The 22,406-nt window shown below is 40.9% G+C and overlaps 2 protein-coding genes across 2 annotated transcripts in view; both read left to right on the top strand.

Annotated features, from left to right (window-relative positions):
• Nucleotides 1-22,406, top strand: part of LOC137296089 (protein rolling stone-like) — a 355,451-nt gene that overhangs the window by 138,638 nt on the left and 194,407 nt on the right. The gene's annotated exons all lie outside the window — the stretch shown is intronic.
• LOC137296294 (inter-alpha-trypsin inhibitor heavy chain H3-like) lies at nucleotides 374-14,424 on the top strand. The gene is made up of 12 exons (XM_067828058.1): nucleotides 374-734; nucleotides 5,962-6,119; nucleotides 7,155-7,268; nucleotides 8,419-8,669; nucleotides 9,107-9,270; nucleotides 9,535-9,823; nucleotides 10,115-10,815; nucleotides 11,402-11,501; nucleotides 11,740-11,772; nucleotides 12,094-12,207; nucleotides 12,687-13,028; nucleotides 13,571-14,424. Exons 1-12 carry the CDS (start codon nucleotides 663-665, stop codon nucleotides 13,804-13,806), a joined length of 2,574 nt encoding a protein of 857 aa, XP_067684159.1. The 5' UTR covers nucleotides 374-662; the 3' UTR covers nucleotides 13,807-14,424.

Here is a 22,406-nt window from a genome sequence, read left to right as displayed (position 1 = left end):
TACTGTTTTGCCTTTTTGCAGCTGGAATCTCTTTCGACTGATAATTGATACATTATTCACTTGACCTTTTTAAATTCATGTGCGTAGATCGAACATATGTTATATTCTCATCATATTTCCTGGAGTTTCGACATGCAATTTGAAAATCTTATTAACCTTTAAGAATGGACGGTCGAAACACGTACATTGTTTTGGTTTTTTTTTTCATTTTCCTGTGTTGGTAATGAAAGAGCAATTCTAAAAGGTTTAAATAATGTCCATTTAGTTTCCAATGTCCAACTGAAAGAAAATGTCAACTTCGGCACCATACGGAAGAAGTTTTGTAATGTTATATTTTCATTTCATTATGAACCAAGTCTGAAACATTAACAGCGGAAGACGCATGGGACCGTTTACACTGTCGGTTCATGCATCTGCATTGTGTGAAGCGGTCCGACACACATGTGCATTTCTCACGTTTACTTATTTTCCCAAATCTTGAGGCAATATCGTAACAGCGACCCCACTTAACGTCGTTTGGCCAATCGCAGCTTGAGTGTGTTCGTCCGAGGAAGGAAATAGTGCCTTGCGCGTAGGGATCAGGAGAGACGCATGCTACACGCGGAACCAGATTAGAAGACTTTAATACAGACATACATATGACTTAACGGATAACAACTGACATGACTAGTTTAGCTGCATTCCTTTTGCTCATCTTCTTGCATGGAGGATGTGAGGGAAACAAGGCCCCTAACGTAAGTACGTCAATCTGTTCAAGGACGATATCGACCGTAAAACGTTTACTGGTTTTACTTTTGAAGATATTGCTTTCTCAAGATTTTGTCATTGTTACATCTTTTTCCTTCAACACAAAAATGTGTTTAAACCATTTATAGCCTCTATATTTACCATTAGCACTGACAGGTACAGTTGGTACTGTGACCAGGTGTTAGGTTTTACATCTTGTCGACTTACAACGCCGAACGTGTTTCGTCTGGCGCGGTTTCTGTTGGGACGTGGCATACTAAAGGATGTGGTTGGCAGCATGTGACATGCATCAATGAAACTCTGGACGGTGATTGGCTCTGTAGAAACATTTTACTGCCGCACAAATTCACCAAATACTAGCATGTTAAAATAATTGTAATGTACGAATTTGACCCGATTACAATGGAACATTTTACTGATTACCAACAAGGCATAGTGTATCTATTATAACTTCTTTATAACACTGTAATGACGCTTGGGCTTTGGCTTAAATGCATCATTGAATGCAATACAATGATCAGCAGGGTATCAGGATGAATACATGTGACATTTTAGCATCAGCAGAGTATCAGGATAAATACATCTGACATTTGCCATCAGTATGGTATCAGGATGAATACATGTGACATTTGGCATCAGTAGGGTATCAGGATGAATGCATGTGACATTTGGCATCAGTAGGGTATCAGGATGAATGCATGTGACATTTGGCATCAGTAGGGTATCAGGATGAATACATGTGACATTTGGCATTAGTAGGGTATCAGGATGAATACATGTGACATTTTAGCATCAGTAGGGTATCAGGATGAATACATGTGACATTTGGCATCAGTAGGGTATCAGGATGAATACATGTGACATTTGGCATCAGTAGGGTACCGGGATGAATACATGTGACATTTGGCATCAGTAGGGTACCGGGATGAATAATGTTGACATTTTAGCATCAGTAGGGTATCAGGATGAATACATGTGACATTTTAGCATCAGTAGGGTATCAGGATGAATACATGTGACATTTGGCCGCACAAATTCACCAAATACTAGCATGTTAAAATAATTTTAATGTACGAATTTGACTCGATCACAATGGAAAATTTTACTGATTACCAACAAAGCATAGTGTATCTATTATAACTTCTTTATAACACTGTAATGACGCTTGGGGTTTGGCTTAAATGCATCATTGAATGCGATACAATGATCAGCAGGGTATCAGGATGAATACATGTGACATTTGGCATCAGTGGGGTATCAGGATAAATACATGTGACATTTGGCATCAGTAGGGTATCAGGATGAATACACTGATTACTGATTAGTATCAGTAAATCCATGGCATTCACAGGGTGACATTTCAACCCAGAGCGGAAACTTGGGGTGGCAGTGTGTGAATCATTGTGAAATATATGTGTAGGACATGGCCTGCTCTCACGCTTGTAGTAACACCGCCAATCCTAATACACACTCACAGCCATACTGGTAGATATACAGCCACATAGCCTACATGGCCAGTGACACTAAGTGAACTGAACACTTGTTAGGACAGAACATATTTATTAGCAATGGTCCCTACTGATCTCTAATAAACCAGATCTAATCAGGATTACCTGCCCTGTAAAACGAACGTCTAACAATGTCAATCAAAGATGCATATATCCCACATGGAATTCAATACTTTGACAGAGAAATAACAATAGAACGTCTGTGCCACGAGATGACATAAGCAGGCTGGCACGAGATGGCATAAGCAGGCCGGTTTATGTGGTTCATCCGTAAAGGTAGGCATCAGCATTTCTATTGACTGTACATTGACTGACAAGATTCAGGAAAAGCACACAAATTAAACACCACTAGCTTGCGGAATGGCACACTTGCAACCAAAGTACAAATATCCAACTCTCTTGCTCTTGGTGCCTTATGTTTTGTACCTCCCAATCTCTTTACTTCTTGGTACAAGACTTTGTTGCCAGGAGCACATATCTTCTGGCACTCTGGAAGGCACCGGTCTTGGAGTGTCTTCTTGTTTCTGCAATTCTCTTGGCCGGGACTAGATAGTGACTCCTTGGTGAGGTCCCATTGATTGTCTGGGTGTGTAGAGAGGTAGGGCCTAGGTGTTGATGACCCTATGCAGCCTGATTGTACCAGGACATGAGGTGATTTTGTCGTTAGTCTTGTAGCCAAGAGGGCTGGTCTTGATAGAAAAAAGACCCCGTTTCATCGCCTGGAATACATAAATCAGTAATGTTCGGGCTATCAGGGAAATGGACAATTGGTGCACTTATCACAGAAGATAATCAAACTTGCAAGTGACTAAGGTGCATATCTGCATATAGACATCTTGTGCATAGGACTGGCCGTACAGCGTCATGGATAAACATGAGCAGGTCAAAATGTCCGGAAACCACACAGAATGTAGGGCGCAGGGCTGCGATTAACAAAAACGGTCAACGTTGGACATATTGGGGAAGCGATCACGAGTCTCACAAAAATTCAGCTTGGATAACTCCTCATGCTGTCATATCCTGTGGGTTAGCCTCTTGGTTAAACGTTCGTTCGTCACGTCGAAGACCCATGTTCTAATTTCCGGTGTCCATCGCCGTGATATTGCTGGAATATTGCTAAAGTGATGGGAAACCCTACTCAGTCAGTCAGTCAGTCAGTCAGTCAGTCACTCAGTCACTCAGTCACTCACTCACTCACTCACTCACTCACTCACTCACTCACTCACTCACTCACTCACTTTTCACCCGGTGTCATCTCGGATTCTCAGTAATCAGTTCAAAGATCACAATGTTAACATTTGCAGTTCAGTGGAATCTGGTTGAGGATGAAACAGGATAATATGTGGTAATGATGGAAATATATAGTTTACAGGGCTGAATTATATCCAAAGTACAAATCTGTTTACTCCACCTTCGGTAGAACCTGTTTTCACATTCGCTGTTGACTATTACAGGAAGTTCTGAAACTAATACGTCCTTTATTAAGTGCCTCGTCGTATTGAATCTTGTTTACCGAGTTTATGAAAACACCGTGTTCCAGTGAAATTATCATCCATGTGATTCGGTTCATGTTCCCATATAACTTCTTGTGGTCCGATCAGACCTAATGGGGAGGCATCTGTCGTAAATTGGCGCACGCCAATTCAAAGTAAAGGAAACTAGGTTTTGAATATCCCCCACGCCGCATTTATTTGACGAGTTTCAGTCACAGAACTCGGTTTCAGCGTCAACACTATACATGCACATGTGATGTGTTACAGACAATGCACTCATTGTTAGCTGTACGTGTATCGCCATGAAGTTCAGAGGTTAGACACTTAAGTATGTTGAACACGTCAACAATCTTGTATCTTAACCTACATTATATGAATGTTTCCACTGTATGTGGAGAATACAAACGGCAGTGCTTAGGTGACTGTAGATATCTTACAGCAATCACCTGTACCTCTCTTGTGCAGGGCCTGCTTTCAGCCAACTGTTGAAATCACTCTAATTGAGGTCAACTGAGGGCAGTGGTCCATTATATCCGCCTGATGATGGCTGAAAGTAAATCTATTTACAACCCGTGTGAAAAGTAAATTTAAAACAGCTATTGTCAAGCTCTACAACCTTGAAATATAGGTTATAAATGTACACCATTTCTAGAAAACTTTGGTACTTTGAAAAGGTTTAATTCACAGCACAATCCCTCCGATGAAATCTAAACATCATTATCTTTAATGTTAAATTCTGATTCCAAGGACAACTGAACATGTGTTCTGCAGACTGAAGTCACAGTGTCTCCGTCATATTGTCTTCAGTTCCTTGCGTTTGTTTCAAGTTTCATCTCCTTCAAGAGTAACACAAACAGTCTAGAGTAGCCGGTCGCGGCATCAGTGTGAGTCTGGACATGTCTCCATATGGGCACCAGATGTCGCTACAGTCTATTCTAACCAATCAATGGTTGTCTGTGGTATGAATGATTTACAACGAACGGTTCCGTCCAGTTCCGTTACCACATCCTGTAAACATTTACTTCGGAACAAGGCTCACTCAAGCCACAAATATGCCTACCACGCGATGAAAGGTACTGAAAAACAGCATTGCCCTGTTGTTCTCTCAGCCACGGGATAGCGCAGTCTAAAGGTTTATAAGAGCTCACCCATCACGTCAAAGACCAGGGTTCGTTTCCTAACATGGGCAAAACATTTTACGAAATGCTCTGGGTCCGATTCCTCGGATCAAACTTAAGTTTTTACTCAAATCTCAAACTGAGCTTCACAATTTGAAACAGCTGAATTTAACTCAGTTGCATTTTTGAAATATAAAAGCCCAAACAATTTAAGTAATCTCTATCCACCAAACTCAGATTGCTTACTATTATTGAGTTTTGTGCCGATTTCAATTCATTTTGTGACATGTGTTTTCTCAAATTTGAACGAAATCTCGAACTTAAGTCAAGACTCAGCCTTAAGTTTGTTTCGAGAAATCGAGGCCTGGGCATGTCATTCGTGAGCGTCATGTACTCAAGAATTGCATGAATATTTCCACGAATGAGAGTACAGTTCCTGAGGTAACTACATACCATCCCAACTGCTGTTTCATCATATACATTGTCATTATTTCTTCCACTGGTCATAGATGGTATTATAAGCTGCAATGGGACATGTAATGTTGGCAGATAGTATTACATCACCACACGGTTGTCATGAGATATTCACTGAGTGTACAAAAGGTCATTACACCGTCTACTGCTTCCATTATATATCTCCTATTATCATTACAGGTAGTATCTGGCATGTCACAGCTGCTGAAGGAATTACATGATGCAAAATAATGCTGCTATGAGATATACATTGTTATCATGGCAGGTTCGCTATAGCATACGTATATTATGTGCTACAACAGTGGCAGACGATCTATATCAACATGACCAGCTTCTGTGGGATATATTATTAAAAGAGTGACATGTCATATATACTATTCTGATTAGCTTCTGTAATAAGATATGCACCATATATCAGTGACAGGCTATATATGACACAGGTGACAGGTGATATATAACACCAAGTACTGCTGATTGTGTTACAGCCTCCCTACGTCAGGTCTCTGCAATACAGCCTAAATATATAAGACCAAGTACAGCTGATTGTGTTACAGCCTCCATACGTCAGGTCATTGCATGACAGGCGATATATAACATCAAGTACAGCTGATTGTGTTACAGCCTCCCTACGTCAGGTCACTGCACGTCACCTCGCAGATAAAGTACCGGTTCGCCTCCACGCACATCAGCAGCCAGTTCTCCAACGACGGGGAACTTCCAAGCGAGGCTGTTTTTGACGTCATCATTCCTAGTGAGGCCTTCATCTCAAACTTCTCCCTGTAAGATTGGTATATACGTTCCTTTGTTTCCACGTGTCTATGTAGTACCAGTCATATAACTGTATCGGTCACCTGTGCTGGCCACGTGTTTGTGTAGGTCCAATCACACAACGACATATATCAGCTAAGCCGGACAAATGTTTGTGTAGTTTCAATGACACAGCAATATCAATCAGCTAAGTTGGCCGTGTGCCTGTGTAGCTCCAATCACAGAAGTGTATCCATCAGTTAACCTGATCACGTCTGTGTGTACACAACTCCAGTCACACAGCTGTATCTATCAGCTAACCTGATCACGTTTGTGTGTACACAACTCCAGTCACACAGCTGTATCTATTAGCTAACCTGATCACGTTTGTGTGCACACAACTCCAGTCACACAGCTGTATCTATTAGCTAACCTGATCACGTCTGTGTGTACACATCTCCAGTCACACAGCTGTATTTATTAGCTAAAGTGACCACATCTGTGTAGATCCAATCACACAACTGCATATAGCAACTAAACTGGCCACGTGTCTGTGTAGAGCCAGTCACACAACTGCATCTATGAACACCTGTCTATGTAGCTCCAGTGACACATCTGTATCTATCAGCTAAACTGGCTCCATGTCTGCGTAGTTCCAACCACACAGCTCTATCTATCAACTAAACTGGCCACGTGTCTGTATGGCTCCAGTCAAACAACTGTATCTGTTAACTAAGTTGAATCCGTGTCTGTGTAGTCCCAATCACACAACTGTATATATCAGCTAAACTGGTCACGTGTCTGTATAGATCCAATCAAACTACTGTTTCTATCAGCTAAACTAAACAAGTTCCTATGTAACTGCAATCAAACAGCTGTATCTTTCAGCTAAGTTGCCTACGAGTCTGTACATGTGTAGCTCCAATCACACAACTATACAGCAAGAGTTTATTTACGTACAACAACATTGCCATGCGTGGGGAAGAATCATTTCAGTAACATATGATGCTACAACCCCACGTGTACACAGATAGGGAACTACTGCTACCCAGCTGGTGATGTTTCAGGGAGGCAGGCGGAAAGACGTACACGGGAGTCGTCCGGGAGAAGACGTCATCCAACAGTGTGCGCATAAAGACCAGGAGACGTGGCCAGTCTGAAGACAACCAACACAAAATCAGGTGGGTCGACTGGTATTGCTTTGCCACCTCACTTCTTTGTTACATGTGAAGTCTCGTCTTTTAGTGTGTGATATATACCTCTTCGCCAGCAGACTGAGTGGTGAGTGGGTACGTGCTTTGTGTACCAATATTCTAGCAATATCCAGACAGGTAGCCCGGGTGCTGTGAGATATGGACAAGAGCTTCTATCAGCATCTACTATTGCTATGAGTTATTCATTCGGAGACGACAAGTTGTTAACTTCAGATACAGGTGCTGTTAGATATATGACATAATATGAATCTGCTAACAAGTTGTGATTTCTGTCAAGGATGGTGGTATAAGACATATGCCCTTAGCTACTGGTCGTCATGGAGTATAATATATCATAGGTATCATATTTATTTTTTATAGTTGTTGAGTGATATACACTATTACTCTGACAAGTGATTTATACCATTATGTACATGTGCTTTGATATATACACCAGAACGATGAAAAGTGACACAAAACATAATGTGCAGCTGCAATGAGATTTTGATTACAATGTGCCTGTGACAGTTAATCTATATAACTATCATATATGTCGTAAAGCAAACCTATTTCCCCAAAGTTCTTCTCTACCTTTCATTACTTATGATAATTGTATAGCGCCAGTATCCAGCCCATTGTTTCAAAGGCGCTTTAAATTGATTTTTCCCTCCGTCATTGGATGTCATTCTCAAACTGCCGATTGTATTATCAATGTCCACTTCCTGGTGATCACACAACTCTTGCAGTCAGTGCCGCACCGAGTTCATGTGGTTTTCACATCACATTTAGAAGCGTCGGAATCTCTTCTACACAGCAGTCATAATTCAAAAACTCTGCGACGATGCACCAGACAAACGGTACTTCGATTTTAGGCAGCTTTTGTTAATGTCGAGTGCTACCATCAGAGCAGGAGATGGTTCCATGTCGAGAACACCTGGTGCCAGGACTGAATTTCAACAATCCATCCATATAGTTTTCACAAAATTTTCACCTTTATTCAAAAACTAATGTGTTTCGGAAGATCGTCAATGTCAATATCTTTTGATGTTTTATATGATCTTATATCACACATGGACCCAGTGGTGAGAATACGGATGACGTCATATTATATTTAGTCATCAACAACTAATGTTTGCAGACCACGGAATACAAACCGCTTCACAATTGGCGTGGACATTGCACCAAGGTCCGTGGCCACCTTCCATCTGACCTACCAAGAGGTTCTTCAACGTAGGTTGGGTACGTACAAGCAAGTGACATACCTCGACCTGGCCCAACCCGTACCGGACCTCAGGGTGGATGTAGCCATCCAGGAGTCACGTGACCTCACTTACCTCAAGGTCCTACCTATCAAAAACAGCAACTTCGTGACCGACGTCGACATAACTGGTTAGTTCATGTTGGGACAGGTATAGTACACACCGATATCTATCACTTACTCTCTCTCCGCCCTTAACCCTCTCCCCCCTTCGCTCTCCTTCTTTCTTTCTACCGCATTTCCTCTCCACTGTCCGTCCTTTCCCCTCTCTCTCTCCATCGTTCTTCCTTTTCTTCATTTCAATCTCTCCATCGCGCATCCCATTCCATCGTTCTTTCTCTCTCTTTCCCTGTCTCACCCTCTCTCTTCCTCGATCCCTCCTCTCTCCCTCCACGGGGCGTAGTTGTTCAACTAGAAGCACCATGAAAGTCATTTAATTTATCTTTGCTCTCTTGTATATACAGAGACACTTGAAGGTCTGCAGATGATATTTTAAATGCAGTTCATCAATGACAAACATACTTGAAATGTTCGGAAACGAATACAACAGACGTTATTGTATAAACAGAGATCAGCGCCGAGTCTATGGTAACAATGCCGACGAGGAACACAGCGTACATCCGCTATGAACCGTCCATAGCAACTCAAAAGAACGTCAGCGCTGGAGGTCACCCTACATCTGTTGTTGTGGAGTATGACGTCAGTCGGGGCAAGGACGCAGGGGACGTACTTGTATGTATACATGTAGAAAGTGAATAATAATGCTTTTTGCCGTACAGTATTCCAGCTAGATGGCGGCGGCCTGTAATTAATCAAGTCTGGATCAGACAACGTTTCTTGTTGATCGCATTTATTCCAAAACAGAAACACAGAACACTTTTAATGGTACGATTTATCCCATAATGTTCTTATTTATGTACATGTTAACCATCTGCAATGAATTAGCTAAATCGACAGACAAATGGTATTTTCACGTGTTACTTGACTTCCTTGCAGGTTGTCAACGGATATTTTGTTCACTTTTTTGCCCCCAAGATCGACAATGCTGTATCGAAAGACATTCTATTCATTCTCGATACAAGCTCTTCCATGGCTATTCGGAAGATGCTGCAGCTCAAACTTGCCATGACAGCCATTCTGAAGGATCTTCGAGCCGGCGACCGCTTCAACATACTGGAGTTCAACACAGAGGCGGACATGTGGCAGGACAACCAGCTGCTATCAGTATCCGATGAGAATGTGAAGACAGCGGTTGACTACGTGTCAAATCTCTACTCCAATGGAGGTAGGTCCATGCTCCAGTATGGAGCTTATTTCAAATACACTCGACTTTAGTACACATTCCAGTTAAAGAGACGCCGTCATGATCTGAGACCGTGGTGTATCTCAGCGTAACAGGTGAAATAGTGGGGACAATGCGATGTAATGAGAACGTTGTCCACAAATGGGATTCGGGTCCAGAATTATGGCAACTTGGAACATATCATATCTATATTAATGTGATTTTTATGTGATTTGTAAACATTGCATCTGATTGGATCTGTTTGCCAAAACATTGTTTCTTTTTCATATTCAGCTACGAACATCTACGAAGCTTTAATCAACGGTTTAGAGTTCATGAATCAGCACGCTAGTGAAAATAGGTCACTTTTAATTTTTTTGACCGACGGACAAGCTTCGACAGGAGTTACTGGTAACGAAGCCATCTTGTCGAACGTCAGATCTCGTAACATCTACGAGATTCCGATTTATAGTCTCGCTTTTGGGGACGACGCTGATTGGTCATTCGTAAAAACTGTGGCCATTCAGAACAATGGTGTGGGAAGACGAATCTACGAGGAGGCCGACGCTGCTCTTCAAATTACTAATTTCTATAAAGAAATATCGACACCTATTCTAAGTGGAGTAGAATTTACATATTTAGAAGATGCAGCAAATGAGACAACTGTTACGAAATCATCTTTCAAAAATCTCTTCAATGGTTCTGAGGTTGTGGTTGCTGGGCAACTGGCTAAAGAAGATGTCGGAGTTCTCTCCCTTGTTGTCAGCGGCAACAATGACGGCGAAATTGTCGACCTGAAACTCAAAGCGGGTGTAGATGAACTCATTCCAGCTGATGAAACTGAAAGACAAATTGCATTTACACCATTCGAGGAGGTAACGGAAAAAATATGGGCATATCTAACCATCAAAGATCTCATCAGACAGTACGAAGGAGCAATGGATCCAGGCCAAAAAGCAAGTCTGAAGAGAAAGGCAGTTGAAATGTCTATAAAGGTAAGTTTTATCATGTTTTTTTTTACGAAATTGATATGCACTAGCTGTTAATATGTTACTGATATTTGTTCTTGATAGTGATTCGTGACCACAATCGGATGAAATTATAGCATCGTATACCGAGCTCTTATAATTTCTTACTCATGAAGACGATAACGTGTGTTTCCGGTTCAATTTGAGATTGCCATGATATTAAATAATTCTAACTTCTGATTTCAGTTCGATAGCAAAATTACTTTGTTACAATATATGCAGTGTTACAACATTCCCGAGTTACAATATTATAGTTTTACCATCTTACTATGTTACAACATTAATGTTACATCATTATAATTTTTTCAAAATTACTATGTTACAGTATTACTGTGTTACAATATTACTATGTCACTTTATTGCAGTGGCACAATAGTACAATGTTACTGTTTATAATGCTACTATGCTACAATGTTACAGAGTTACAATATTACAGCTTTACGTTATAACTGTAACAACAATACAGTGTTACAATATTACAATATTGCTATGTTACACAGTGTTACGATATTACTGTGTTACAGTGTTACAATATTCTGTGTTCTGTTTTCAGTATAACCTCGTGACACCACTGACGTCAATGGTTGTGGTCCAGTTTGATGGTGAAGTTTATGAGGAGCGCCCCCTACAGGAAGACAGCGATGCTGCTGACGGTCAGACTTATCCATATGTATGGTCTAAAGATAGCAGGACACAATTTTTCTTCTGGTTACTTGAAAATATCAGCCACGACATTTAAGAGTTTTAAAACGATACAGACTAGTCAGCATGATAGATTTGTCATTCGAACGATGAAAATGAAATGAACAACACTTTATTGTGTGACATAATGATAATGATGTTTCTTGGGAACATGCTTTATGTATTTAAACATAACCGTACATGTTGCAGATTCGTCCCATCGTGGCGGATGGAGCAGCCGAGGTAAACGTGCTTGATGTTGTTGGAATATATTGATTATCAAATTGAATATTTCATTCCAGTTCACCTGAAGAGTTCAGTATGTGTAAGAATGTGAGGACGCACGTTATCCTCGCGGTTCAAACGTTCGACCTTTACGTATGAGACCAAGTACGATTCCCTGTGGTTTCTTGTATGTATTGCTGGTTATGCCAAATTTGAGTTTAGCTCACTCGTGCAAGAACCGCCGACTACTGCGGTTTACATTCGCGTTTGTATTTATCATTTAAGCGGTAGACGTGACCCAATCACTTGTTCCATGTGACACCATGTGTTTGTGTACAGGTGGGCGGGACCCGCACTTCATGTTGAAGACGGCATGGCTTGATGACCAGCTTTGTTTTGACGTCACTGGCAAGCCACATGATGTGTTTCAAATCATTAAGGATCCATTGCTCGGTACTTCAGTTTGATCACATGTTACTATACATTTTTAACTGTTGGTTTGTTTTTGTGACTAATAAATATCGAAGAAGATTTATGAATGTAAACGTTGAAGGTAGCAAATGATCATATTTCGGTAGCGAAAGTCTGTATGTAAATTATGATAGCAGATAATTATTCTTAGTCGATGCCTGAATGATAGTAGCAGTGGTAGAAATAGTAGAGACACATAATGGTTGTTTAAATATGAAAGATAAATATCGTATTTCTTTGGTAACACAATTCAACAAGAGAATTCAGTTGTTGCTACCTTCATTTTGAGTTCCATATTTGTTTCGAAGACGATTGTGGTGAGGTATGGACATCGATTCCATATGTCGGTGCACCTACCATGATATCTTTTCGAAGAAACCTAGATCCTCAATACCTCGTGACAGTTTAAGTTTTGAGATGCCGTTGCCTTTTGCATTTGACTCTGAATGACGTCTTCCCAGGTTTGACTATCAACATCCAGGTGAACCATGGCCACAATACAGGAAGGACATACATCGTGAAGGTCGCCGTCATGTTGGACGGTCTGACGCTGACGGCGACGCGAGACGACATCAGAGTAAACAAGTGGAGGCACGAGTGGGCTGATGACATCATGCACAAGATGCCACAAGCAAATATCATAAGTCAGCAAAATGTGAGGTCGGTGAGGGTCGGACTTAAGGGTGGATTCATTGCGACCATCTTCAAGCATGTCCCCAGGAGCTCAGGGACTGGGGAGGAGTTTCTCAACATAGAGCTGGATAAAGAAGGGAAACTTTCCAGAAACACCACAGGGCTGCTTGGTACGTCACGTTCATATATAAATACAATATTAGTAGGTGCAATAACATACGTGATTCACATTTAACACTATGCACTATGTTTTGACAACACTAACCTTGAAGCTATATAACCTCCATGACCATCAACACAACGTAGCTACAAGAACCGGTGCTCCGATTGACGAATCGGTCGTATCGTTATGACCTGTCGTGACTTAACAGTTTATCATAGAGTTATGAATGTCGTAGTCGCTACGAACAATTGTGGATCGGGATCCAGATGACATCATGGTAGTGTAGCTATATGTACTTGTGACCACCGTCCTGGTGTAGCAGGTGTGGCCTACCGCCCCCACCCCGTGACCATATTAATAGTGTAACTATATCCTCACTGTCACAACCATACTAGTGTAGCAAATTCCACCCTGACCATCATGCTAGCCGCAGCTAAATCCACCCCGTGACCATACTAGTGTAGCTAAATCCACCCCGTGACCATCATAATTGTGTAGCTAAATCCACTTTGTAACCACTTTATAATGTAGCTGTGGTTGTACTTGCAGGGCAGTTCATCCATAAGAGATTGAAGATGAGACGCCCGAGAAGTGTTGGGGACAAGATCGTTTCGCAGCTGGAACTCCATACACGGAAGGGCGTATTCCGGAGTCTCGCTGAATTGCAGATGCGACGAGATCCGGTCTTTGAGACAATGTCTCGTTGTTGGGAGGTGCATCCTGGAAAGGAGGGTTTTGCACTCTCACAAAAACATTTCTTAGTAAAAAGTATCAAATCCAAATGACGCTCAACAAGACAAGGTTTGTGTGTAAAACATATTCAGAGGAATTAGGTGGCGGTAGTGCTGGTGTTATTTAGTCATGACGACGTGACGCGTCACGCCTTGGTCCATGTATCTGTGATTCAGTAGTAGACACACTTCAGTCTCGGGCCAGTTACATATTCACAACTTATGGCCTCGTCGATATCACATTATTCACAACTGTACATAGTTCCTAGCCGCAGAAAAACCAACATGGGGCTGGTCAGTGCCACAGGACCACGTGGTGAAGCAGCACTGAACAAGTTCCACCCGAACAGCACCCATGGCTCATGTAATAAGACAACTGTAACTTGTAACTCCTGTAGTGTGAGTATTACATTGCCCCTTCTGTGCAGCGACATGGAGGGTTCCAGTATATACAGAATATTATAACGTATACGTGTACAAGCCGGACAAAATTATTGAAAAAAGGACAATCTGCTGTACTTTTATGCAACGATCTGATCATTTAAATATGACTTTCTTGTCATTCTGTGTATTTGAAAAGTGTATTATGAGACTATGGCAAGGTATAACATGGAATATTATGTGAAACAATACTAATTTGTTTTGATAAATAAATAAGTTCTTCATTTACCATTCATTGTCATATATCAGTCTGCCGAGCAAAGAAATTCTATACTCATGTTTGACTGCTATCCGATGGTCATGTATTTGAGACGAGTATTGTTGTGCTATGGACCTTGTTTATTCAAGGAATGTGAGGAGGTCATTGGCTAATACACACACGCCGAAGACTCGGGTACAGTTGACCACTGGGACACAATGTGTGAGCCCATTTCTGGTATCTCTCCTCCCCCTCCCCCACTCCACATCACTGCTAAGAGCGGTGGTAAACGATAATCACTCAATCAATCACGTTTGTCGTGCTTTGGTCATCGTTGTTTTCAGTCTGGGAACAGTTTGCTAAGGATGTGATGTTCTGGTCAACCCCTGTGTTCAAGAGTATTCGTCCCTGTGTCTGGCAGTTGGTAACCTTTCTATTAAGACGACGATCCTCCTAAATATACGTCATTAAAATATGCTGCTTTCTTCCCTCTGTTGTGTTAGTCAATCTTCCGAGGCAAGGGAGCAAACTCACTTTAAACGGCCAAGTACATGATGAGAGTGGTCCTGTGTAGATTGTTCTCGCTGAGATTTACAGTGGTTAGTTGGGGGTGTTCTTTGTACTATACCATAAGCATAGTTGGTGAAACTTGCTTTGGTAATTAATTTAGTAATTATATTTTGTAACTGCCTTTAGTTGTAAGTTCGTGCTCGTGAACCTCACTTTCGTGTTTCGGTTGGCTGAGCACGCTCGGCTTTGTGCGTGCGTGTGGCACGTTTGGCTCGTGCAGACCCTACTTCGCGGATTAGGATTGTCGACAACAGTGATAGCGTTTGTTTCGCAGATAGGACGATGAATTCAGATTCTGATGGGGAATTTACAGCCGACTGGTCGGCTCCTGATGATTTTGAGGAAACTTCCACTCATGCTGAATTCGCTCAGAAATATAATGCTATGTTGGCTAAACGTCCGAAACGAAAACATGATGACGATGTTCAGACAAAATGTAGTTTTAATGAACATAATTTGAAACCCATTGTTATTTTTTCCTCGGTCGACCCTAGTGTCAGTTTGAAATCCGTCAGTCCCGTTGCACTAGCTAAGGACATTCAAAAACATGTTGGTGATATCCATAGCCTGAAGAGGTTGGATAAGGGTGACATTGAGTTACACTGCAGATCGGCTGATCAGTCCAAAATGGCTCTCTCTTTAACGAGAATTTGTGGTAAACAGATCAAAGCTTATGTCCCCAAAAGTCTGCGAGAAACAAAAGGTGTCATTTACAATATCGATCTGGATATTTCTGAAGATGAAATAGTTGAGCAGCTGAAATCCTTTAAAGTTACTGATGCTAAACGTTTGACCAGAGGTAAGGAAAAAGAGCAGACATTATCAGTTCTGTTAACTTTTGCAAGTACTACACTCCCTGAGCATGTATACATGTACTATCAGTCCTTCAAGGTAAGAGCATATGTCCCACCAGCCCTCAGGTGTTATAAATGCCAGCGTTTCGGCCATACATCAACCAATTGTAAAAGTACAGTTCAGGTTTGTGCTCGCTGCAGTGGGGATCATGCCTATGATGCCTGCCCATCTAAAGACACCTTGAAATGTTCAAATTGCGGAGGAAAACACAGCGCTGCCTATAGAGGTTGTAGTAAATACAAGGAAGCGGTTGAAATCCAACGTGTAAAAGTTGAGAACAAAGTTTCTTATAAAGAAGCCGTACAAATGGTCAAAGAGAACAACACTACTATGCCTGTGTCATTTGCAAATGTTGTCAAACGTCGTCCTAATAAACAGCCAGTTGTTTCATCTTCTCAGCAAGTTGCAACAAGTCTACCTTCAGTGAAGGTCACTCAGGGTTCGAACAGAGCAAATAAATGCTCCTGTCAGTGTTCTATCAATGGTGATAGGTCGTTGGATCATTCGCAGTCTACACATCTATCTGGCGACCGCAGCACATCCCGAGTTGAATATTCAACTGAAAATCTTGTTGCATTCCTGCTAGAGGTTATCACAGTCAGCTTTGGTGCTACAAACCGTGATGACCAAATATATCGAATTATGTCCGCTGCAAAGTCTCATCTCCACATTGATATATCTCAAGATATCTTCCGTTCTTTTTCCACTGATAAATCATGATGGATAGCGCCATCTTACTATTAACTATTCTGCAGTGGAATGCACCGAGTTTAGTAGCACACGGTCCTCATCTTAAAGCGTTTCTTGGAAAACTAGAATTCAAACCGGATGTACTATGCATTCAAGAAACCTTTCTCTGGCCTGAGTGTCAGTTCAAAATTAATGGCTATGTTTGCATGCGAAAAGACCGCATTGAATATGACCCTAAGACTAGAAATCACAAACGTGGCGGTTGTGCTATTTTTGTTAAATCGGATTTAACATATAATAGCCATACCTTGCCGAAACTTAATTTTGAGGCAAATGCTGTGGAAATTGTCTCAGAAGAGAAGCAATTCCTAACCATTGTTATATATACAGCAATGGTACGCCATCTTTAGATGATTATAAAATGCTGACAAATTCTGTAGCTACACCAGTTTTGATATGTGGTGATTTTAATAGTCACAATGTACTGTGGGGAAGCAGGCATACAAATCATGCTGGTCAAGTTGTAGAAAATCTTTTGGATGACACAGGTTTGATAGTGCTAAACTCTGGCGAAATGACCCGTATAAATACTAGTAACTTTACTTTCTCAGCATTGGATCTTACCCTTGTTTCGCCTATATTATCACACAAATGTCAGTGGGGTGTTTATCAAAATGACAGTCTGGGGAGTGATCACTTTCCAGTTTTCACTGAAATATCATTTAAACCTCTTCGAACACCTGGACTAGGAATTTCTAGATGGAGATTTAAATCTGCAGATTGGCATAAATTTGTTGAACATTGTTCAAATGAAATAACGTGTGATTTGCTTACAGATGACATTGAAAGGTCAAATTACAATCTAACTTTCTCTTTGACTAAAATCTCAGAAAGAGCTATTGGGAAAACTTCTGGAAAGCCAAATACTCGAAATACTCAGTATTGGTGGAATAAGGATTGTGACAAAGCTGATAAAGCTCGACAAAAGGCCTATAACCGACTTCGCAGGACATCCTTACCGGTTGATTTAGAAGACTTTCGCAAAAAACGGGCTGAATTCCAGCGTCTTGTACGCTCTTTAAAACGCAACAGTTGGCGTTCCTATATATCTACAATAAACAGGCATACTTCCTTGTCTTCTATTTGGGCCAAAGTAAAAAGGATTAGTGGGAACCACAATAGATCCCCTATTCCTGTTTTGGATCAAAGTGCTATTTCCCCTGAAGAGAAAGCCAATCTTTTAGCAGATCAGTTTGAGGCTGTTAGCAGCTATGAAAACCTTTCTACTCAATTTGAAAAGGAAGTCACATATTTAGAGAATGAGAGTATCCCTAAAATTTCAGATTCTTTATTACAACCTTTTCCTGAATATGATTTATCCTTCCACCTGGGAGAATTAAAATCTGCAATATCAAAAGGTAAGAATACATCTCCTGGTGCGGATGTGTTGTGCTACGAACACTTTAAACATATGCCCGATTCATCTTTAGAAGTCATACTAAATATCATAAATCAAAGCTGGATATCTGGAAAGTTACCCAGGAGCTGGAGACATGCTGTTGTTATCCCTGTTCCTAAACCTGGTAAAGATCCATCTCGCCCTGTTTCATACAGACCAATAGCCTTAACGTCTAATTTGTGTAAAATCATGGAAAGGATGGTCACACTTAGAATCAAATGAATTATTAGCGAGGCTACAGTGTGGGTTTAGGAAAACTCGTTCATGCACAGATCACCTAGTTCGAATACAAAATGAAGCGCAGAAAGCATTAGGAAACCAAGAGTATATGCTGTGTGTATTTTTAGACATTGAAAAGGCGTATATGTTATGGAGAAATGGCCTTTTATTTAAACTGCAAAGTTTAGGGGCAAAGGGACGTATGCTACAGTGGATAAAGTCCTTCCTAACTGATCGAACCATACAAGTTCGTATTGGGCAACGCGTGTCTGACGTGCGAATTATTGTAAATGGCACTCCACAGGGCAGTGTTATAAGCCCTTTGCTCTTTAATATCATGATCAATGATTTCTTTTCTGAACTTCCGTTAAATATTGACGCATCACAATTTGCAGATGATGGTGCTTGTTGGAGGCGTTTTGGAAACATTGAGTTTGTTCACAAATCTATTCAATTGGCTCTAAATTCTGTCGATCTTTGGTGTTCAAAGTGGGGGTTCAAGGTATCCACTTCTAAATCAGTTGCTATGTCCTTCACAAGACGTAAACTTCCCCCAAATCTGAAGCTAAACATTGGTGGTCAGGACATAAAATTTGTTTCAGAATTTAAATTCTTGGGTGTAATCTTTGATCAAAAACTCACATGGTCCAGCCACATCGATTACATTTCATCAAAATGCACTAAAGCTCTCAATTTACTGAAGAGCGTGTCTTCCACAAAGTGGGGTGGTGATAAATCGTCCTTGCTTCTTTTGTACAAAGCACTCATTTTGTCTAGATTAGAATACGGTTGTCAAGTTTTCATGAATGCTGCAAAATGTCATTTGGTTAAATTTGATCGTGTTCAAGCTAAAGCTCTTCGGATATGCACTGGTGCCTTTCCTACTACACCAGTTTCTGCCTTGCAGGTGGAATGCTCAGAACCTCCTTTGCAATACCATCGTCTTAAAGTGGCCCTTAAGTACTATTTATCTTTAAAAGCGTCATCTAGGTATCAATCAGCAACTGATATTTTGTGTGATTGTGTGGAATATGTCATGTGTGATTGGAATCATGGAAAACCACCATTTGGATTACTCGTTCAACAATTTGCATCACAGTACGAGTTGAACAATCTTCACCTGAATGCTGCGCAATCTCTACCTAAAACGGTTCCATGGACTTTAACACAACCTTCGATTTCTTATGATTTATCGGGGCTTGTAAACAAACAAATGTCACCATGTGTTGTTAAAATCCTAACCCAAGACTACATCCACAACAAATATAGTAATTTTACTCATATTTACACTGATGCTTCAAAAGATCCCAGAACCGGTCATGTTGGTGGGGCCTTTTATATTCCTGATCTTGGTTTATCTAAAAGATTTAGATTTACTGATCATCTGTCTGTGTTTGCAGCAGAATTGACAGCTATACTTCAAGCTTTAAAATGGGTAAAAGATAACGAGCACGAAGCAATAATTCTTACTGATTCGTTATCAGCTATACAAGCAATTCAATCAGGTGTCCAAGGTCCACGCAGTGACATTATATACGACATCTTGTATCTTGATACTGTTCTAAACTCCATGTACATCAGCTGTGATATTGTTTGGATCCCTGCACATGTTGGTATAGCTGGGAACGAAGTAGTCGACACACTTGCTAAGATGGCTTGCAACAGACCACAGCCAGATATTCAATCAATTAAGCCCATTTCAAGAGATTACTGGTTTGTCATTTCATCGTCAATAAATGCCTCTTGGCAAAATACATGGGACAGTGAAACTACAGGTAGACACATGTACTCGATTTGTCCTGCAGTAAACAAACATTTTAAAATCCGTAGGCGTTGCCGCAGAGATGAAGTTGTTTTAACTCGCCTCAGGCTAGGACACTGTGGATTAAAGGCATATAAAAGCATTTTAGATAAAGACATCTCTCCTATGTGTGAAAGCTGTAACTTACACTGCCCAGAAACAGTTCAGCACTACCTCATTGAATGTCCAGCTCATGAAAACCCACGCAAGGCTCTTAGAGACATTGTGCTTAATAAAACCAAAACTATTTTTACGCTGAACGCAATACTTGGCGATAATTTAATGTATGGTTGCATACAAAGAGCTGTATTAGACTTCCTCGTCAAAACGGATAAGTACGACGTAATTTAACTGGACAAGAATGTAACTGTTTGTTAAGTGTTGGGCGCATATAGGTCTTTTAAGGCCCAAGGTCGCTACAGTTCTTAACACTGTTGGAGACGCACGTACAATCACCACAACACGTCTGCAATCTTTGATCGTCTAAAATGCACTCAGTGGATCAGTGAGAACCGTCATGTCAACAAACGCACGGTCGTGTATTTGAATCTCTCACCGTCAATCGAGTGATTCTTATCAAACACTTCACATTAGACATCACAAATACGTTAGCTACATCTGTAGGTAATTCAGTATGACAATAAATAGTTTTATTATCCATACAGTGAGATATAACCGAGTACATAAAAAGCATATGTTGCACACGTGTAATAAACCCTGAAACAAATTTCATTGGTCAGTTATCCGACCATGATCTCCATGGCCCCATTGGAATGTGGAACTACTTTTTTTCATTCATAATGTTTTACTACAAATTTACTAAGAATGTTCAGTCTCGCTACTACGAGAACAAACCAATGAAATGCTATCAAATACAAATTGTTACAAACAAACAATTTTTCACACGCCGTGTTTGTTGATATAAAATTTCAAGAAAAGGTAAAAATAAACTCGGCACGATAATGACAAGTCGAGCACACATCACTGGCGACAAACGGCTAACTAATCACATTTGATTCAGAAGCTCCAGGGCAATGTCGTAGCTCCAACGCAAATCATGCAAGTGTCTGGACATAAAAATGTACAGAGTGTGAGAGTGTGTACAGAGTTATTCAAGCCTTTCTGATGCACAACGCAGCGAAGTGGGAAGTGGTCTTCGACTGGAAATTAGCCTGGCATGCTTCCATGCTCGCTTCATGCGTCTTCAATCGTTCCGTGATCTGAAGTTGTTCAAACTAAGTCTACATCCCAACGCATGTCATACACAAACACAAGCAAAGCCTTGTCTAGTGATGCTGTTCACGCTAAGGTCCAATATACGGGGGTACATTCCACATCAATATTGGCAAGTCTTCTATGGCAGTGAGTGAGACCGAGCCCTTTACAAAACGTCGCCGTGTTGCTCGCTCTCGCTCGGGAAATATGGATTTTTCTGACACTCGTTTCGTAAAGACAATATGACACACTCGCTCGTGTATTATCCTCTATTTCATGATTTTTAAACGGTAACATAATGCCAAAAAACGATTTAAGTAGCCTCTGTTATTTTTATCGAAGCGCCGCACTCATGTAATATAAGGACAAGCTTTATGGATTAACAACTTATTTATTCAGATGATGCGACTCTTCGACATAGATTCTTGTATCGTTGTCAAGCTAGTATGAGTAAAGTGGAAAACAAGCTTATATATATATAGGAGTTACTTAACTAACAACAAAGACATTAATTGAGATATACAATGTGATGGCAAGGGGCATGTAGAAGTCGGCGGTAAGAGGGGATTACATGTGGAAGCCAGCATACGGCGGTAACAGGGGATTACATGTGGAAGCCAGCATACGGCGGTAAGAGGGGATTACATGTGGAAGCCAGTATACGGCGGTAACAAGCCAGTATGAACGGAGTAACAAGGGATTACATCTACCAGCCGGTTGTTGGGGTACAGACATGTTTATACAGGTGGCTAAGACCAGTTAGGATTGGTTGATGAGTACATAGTATGCAGAGGGGACGAAGTAATCTTGACCTCATTACGCACATTCTGATTAGTTTGTCCTGTTTTCGCACAAGACAAGCATCAAGTTGGGGACGAGTCTTCGTGAAAGTTACGGACATGGGCGAGGGGTGACGAATGGGAGGCATGGGTTACTGGTGATCAGTTGCAAGGAGTTCTTGTTATTTCGGCTACATGCAAACATTATTGTAACGTCGACTATATATGGGCAGTTGCACCTTCAAAACATGTACATCGTGTTTTCCGTACTTTCGAAAGCCATTCCGTAGGGACGTGGTTGAAGAAAGATACATGCAAAAATCAATATCCATAAAATGTGTTTACAAAGATTTCAAAACATAACATTCACAATGACCAAAAACAAGGTCACATTTCCAAACACTTCCGTTAAATCTTCCAAATATA

Source organism: Haliotis asinina, chromosome 9 (genome assembly GCF_037392515.1).
Source record: "Haliotis asinina isolate JCU_RB_2024 chromosome 9, JCU_Hal_asi_v2, whole genome shotgun sequence".
Taxonomy (NCBI): Eukaryota; Metazoa; Mollusca; class Gastropoda; order Lepetellida; family Haliotidae; genus Haliotis; species Haliotis asinina.
Note: the sequence above shows the minus strand (reverse complement) of the source record. Positions and strands in the feature narration are given on the sequence as shown.

Bases quoted from the DNA above. Each gene is read 5' to 3' on its own strand.
- LOC137296294 (XM_067828058.1), top strand. From the start codon at position 663: ATGACTAGTTTAGCTGCATTCCTTTTGCTCATCTTCTTGCATGGAGGA. The intron at 6,120-7,154 runs GTAAGATTGGTA...GTGATGTTTCAG, and splicing joins TTCATCTCAAACTTCTCCCT to GGAGGCAGGCGGAAAGACGT. The intron at 13,029-13,570 runs GTACGTCACGTT...TTGTACTTGCAG, and splicing joins AAACACCACAGGGCTGCTTG to GGCAGTTCATCCATAAGAGA.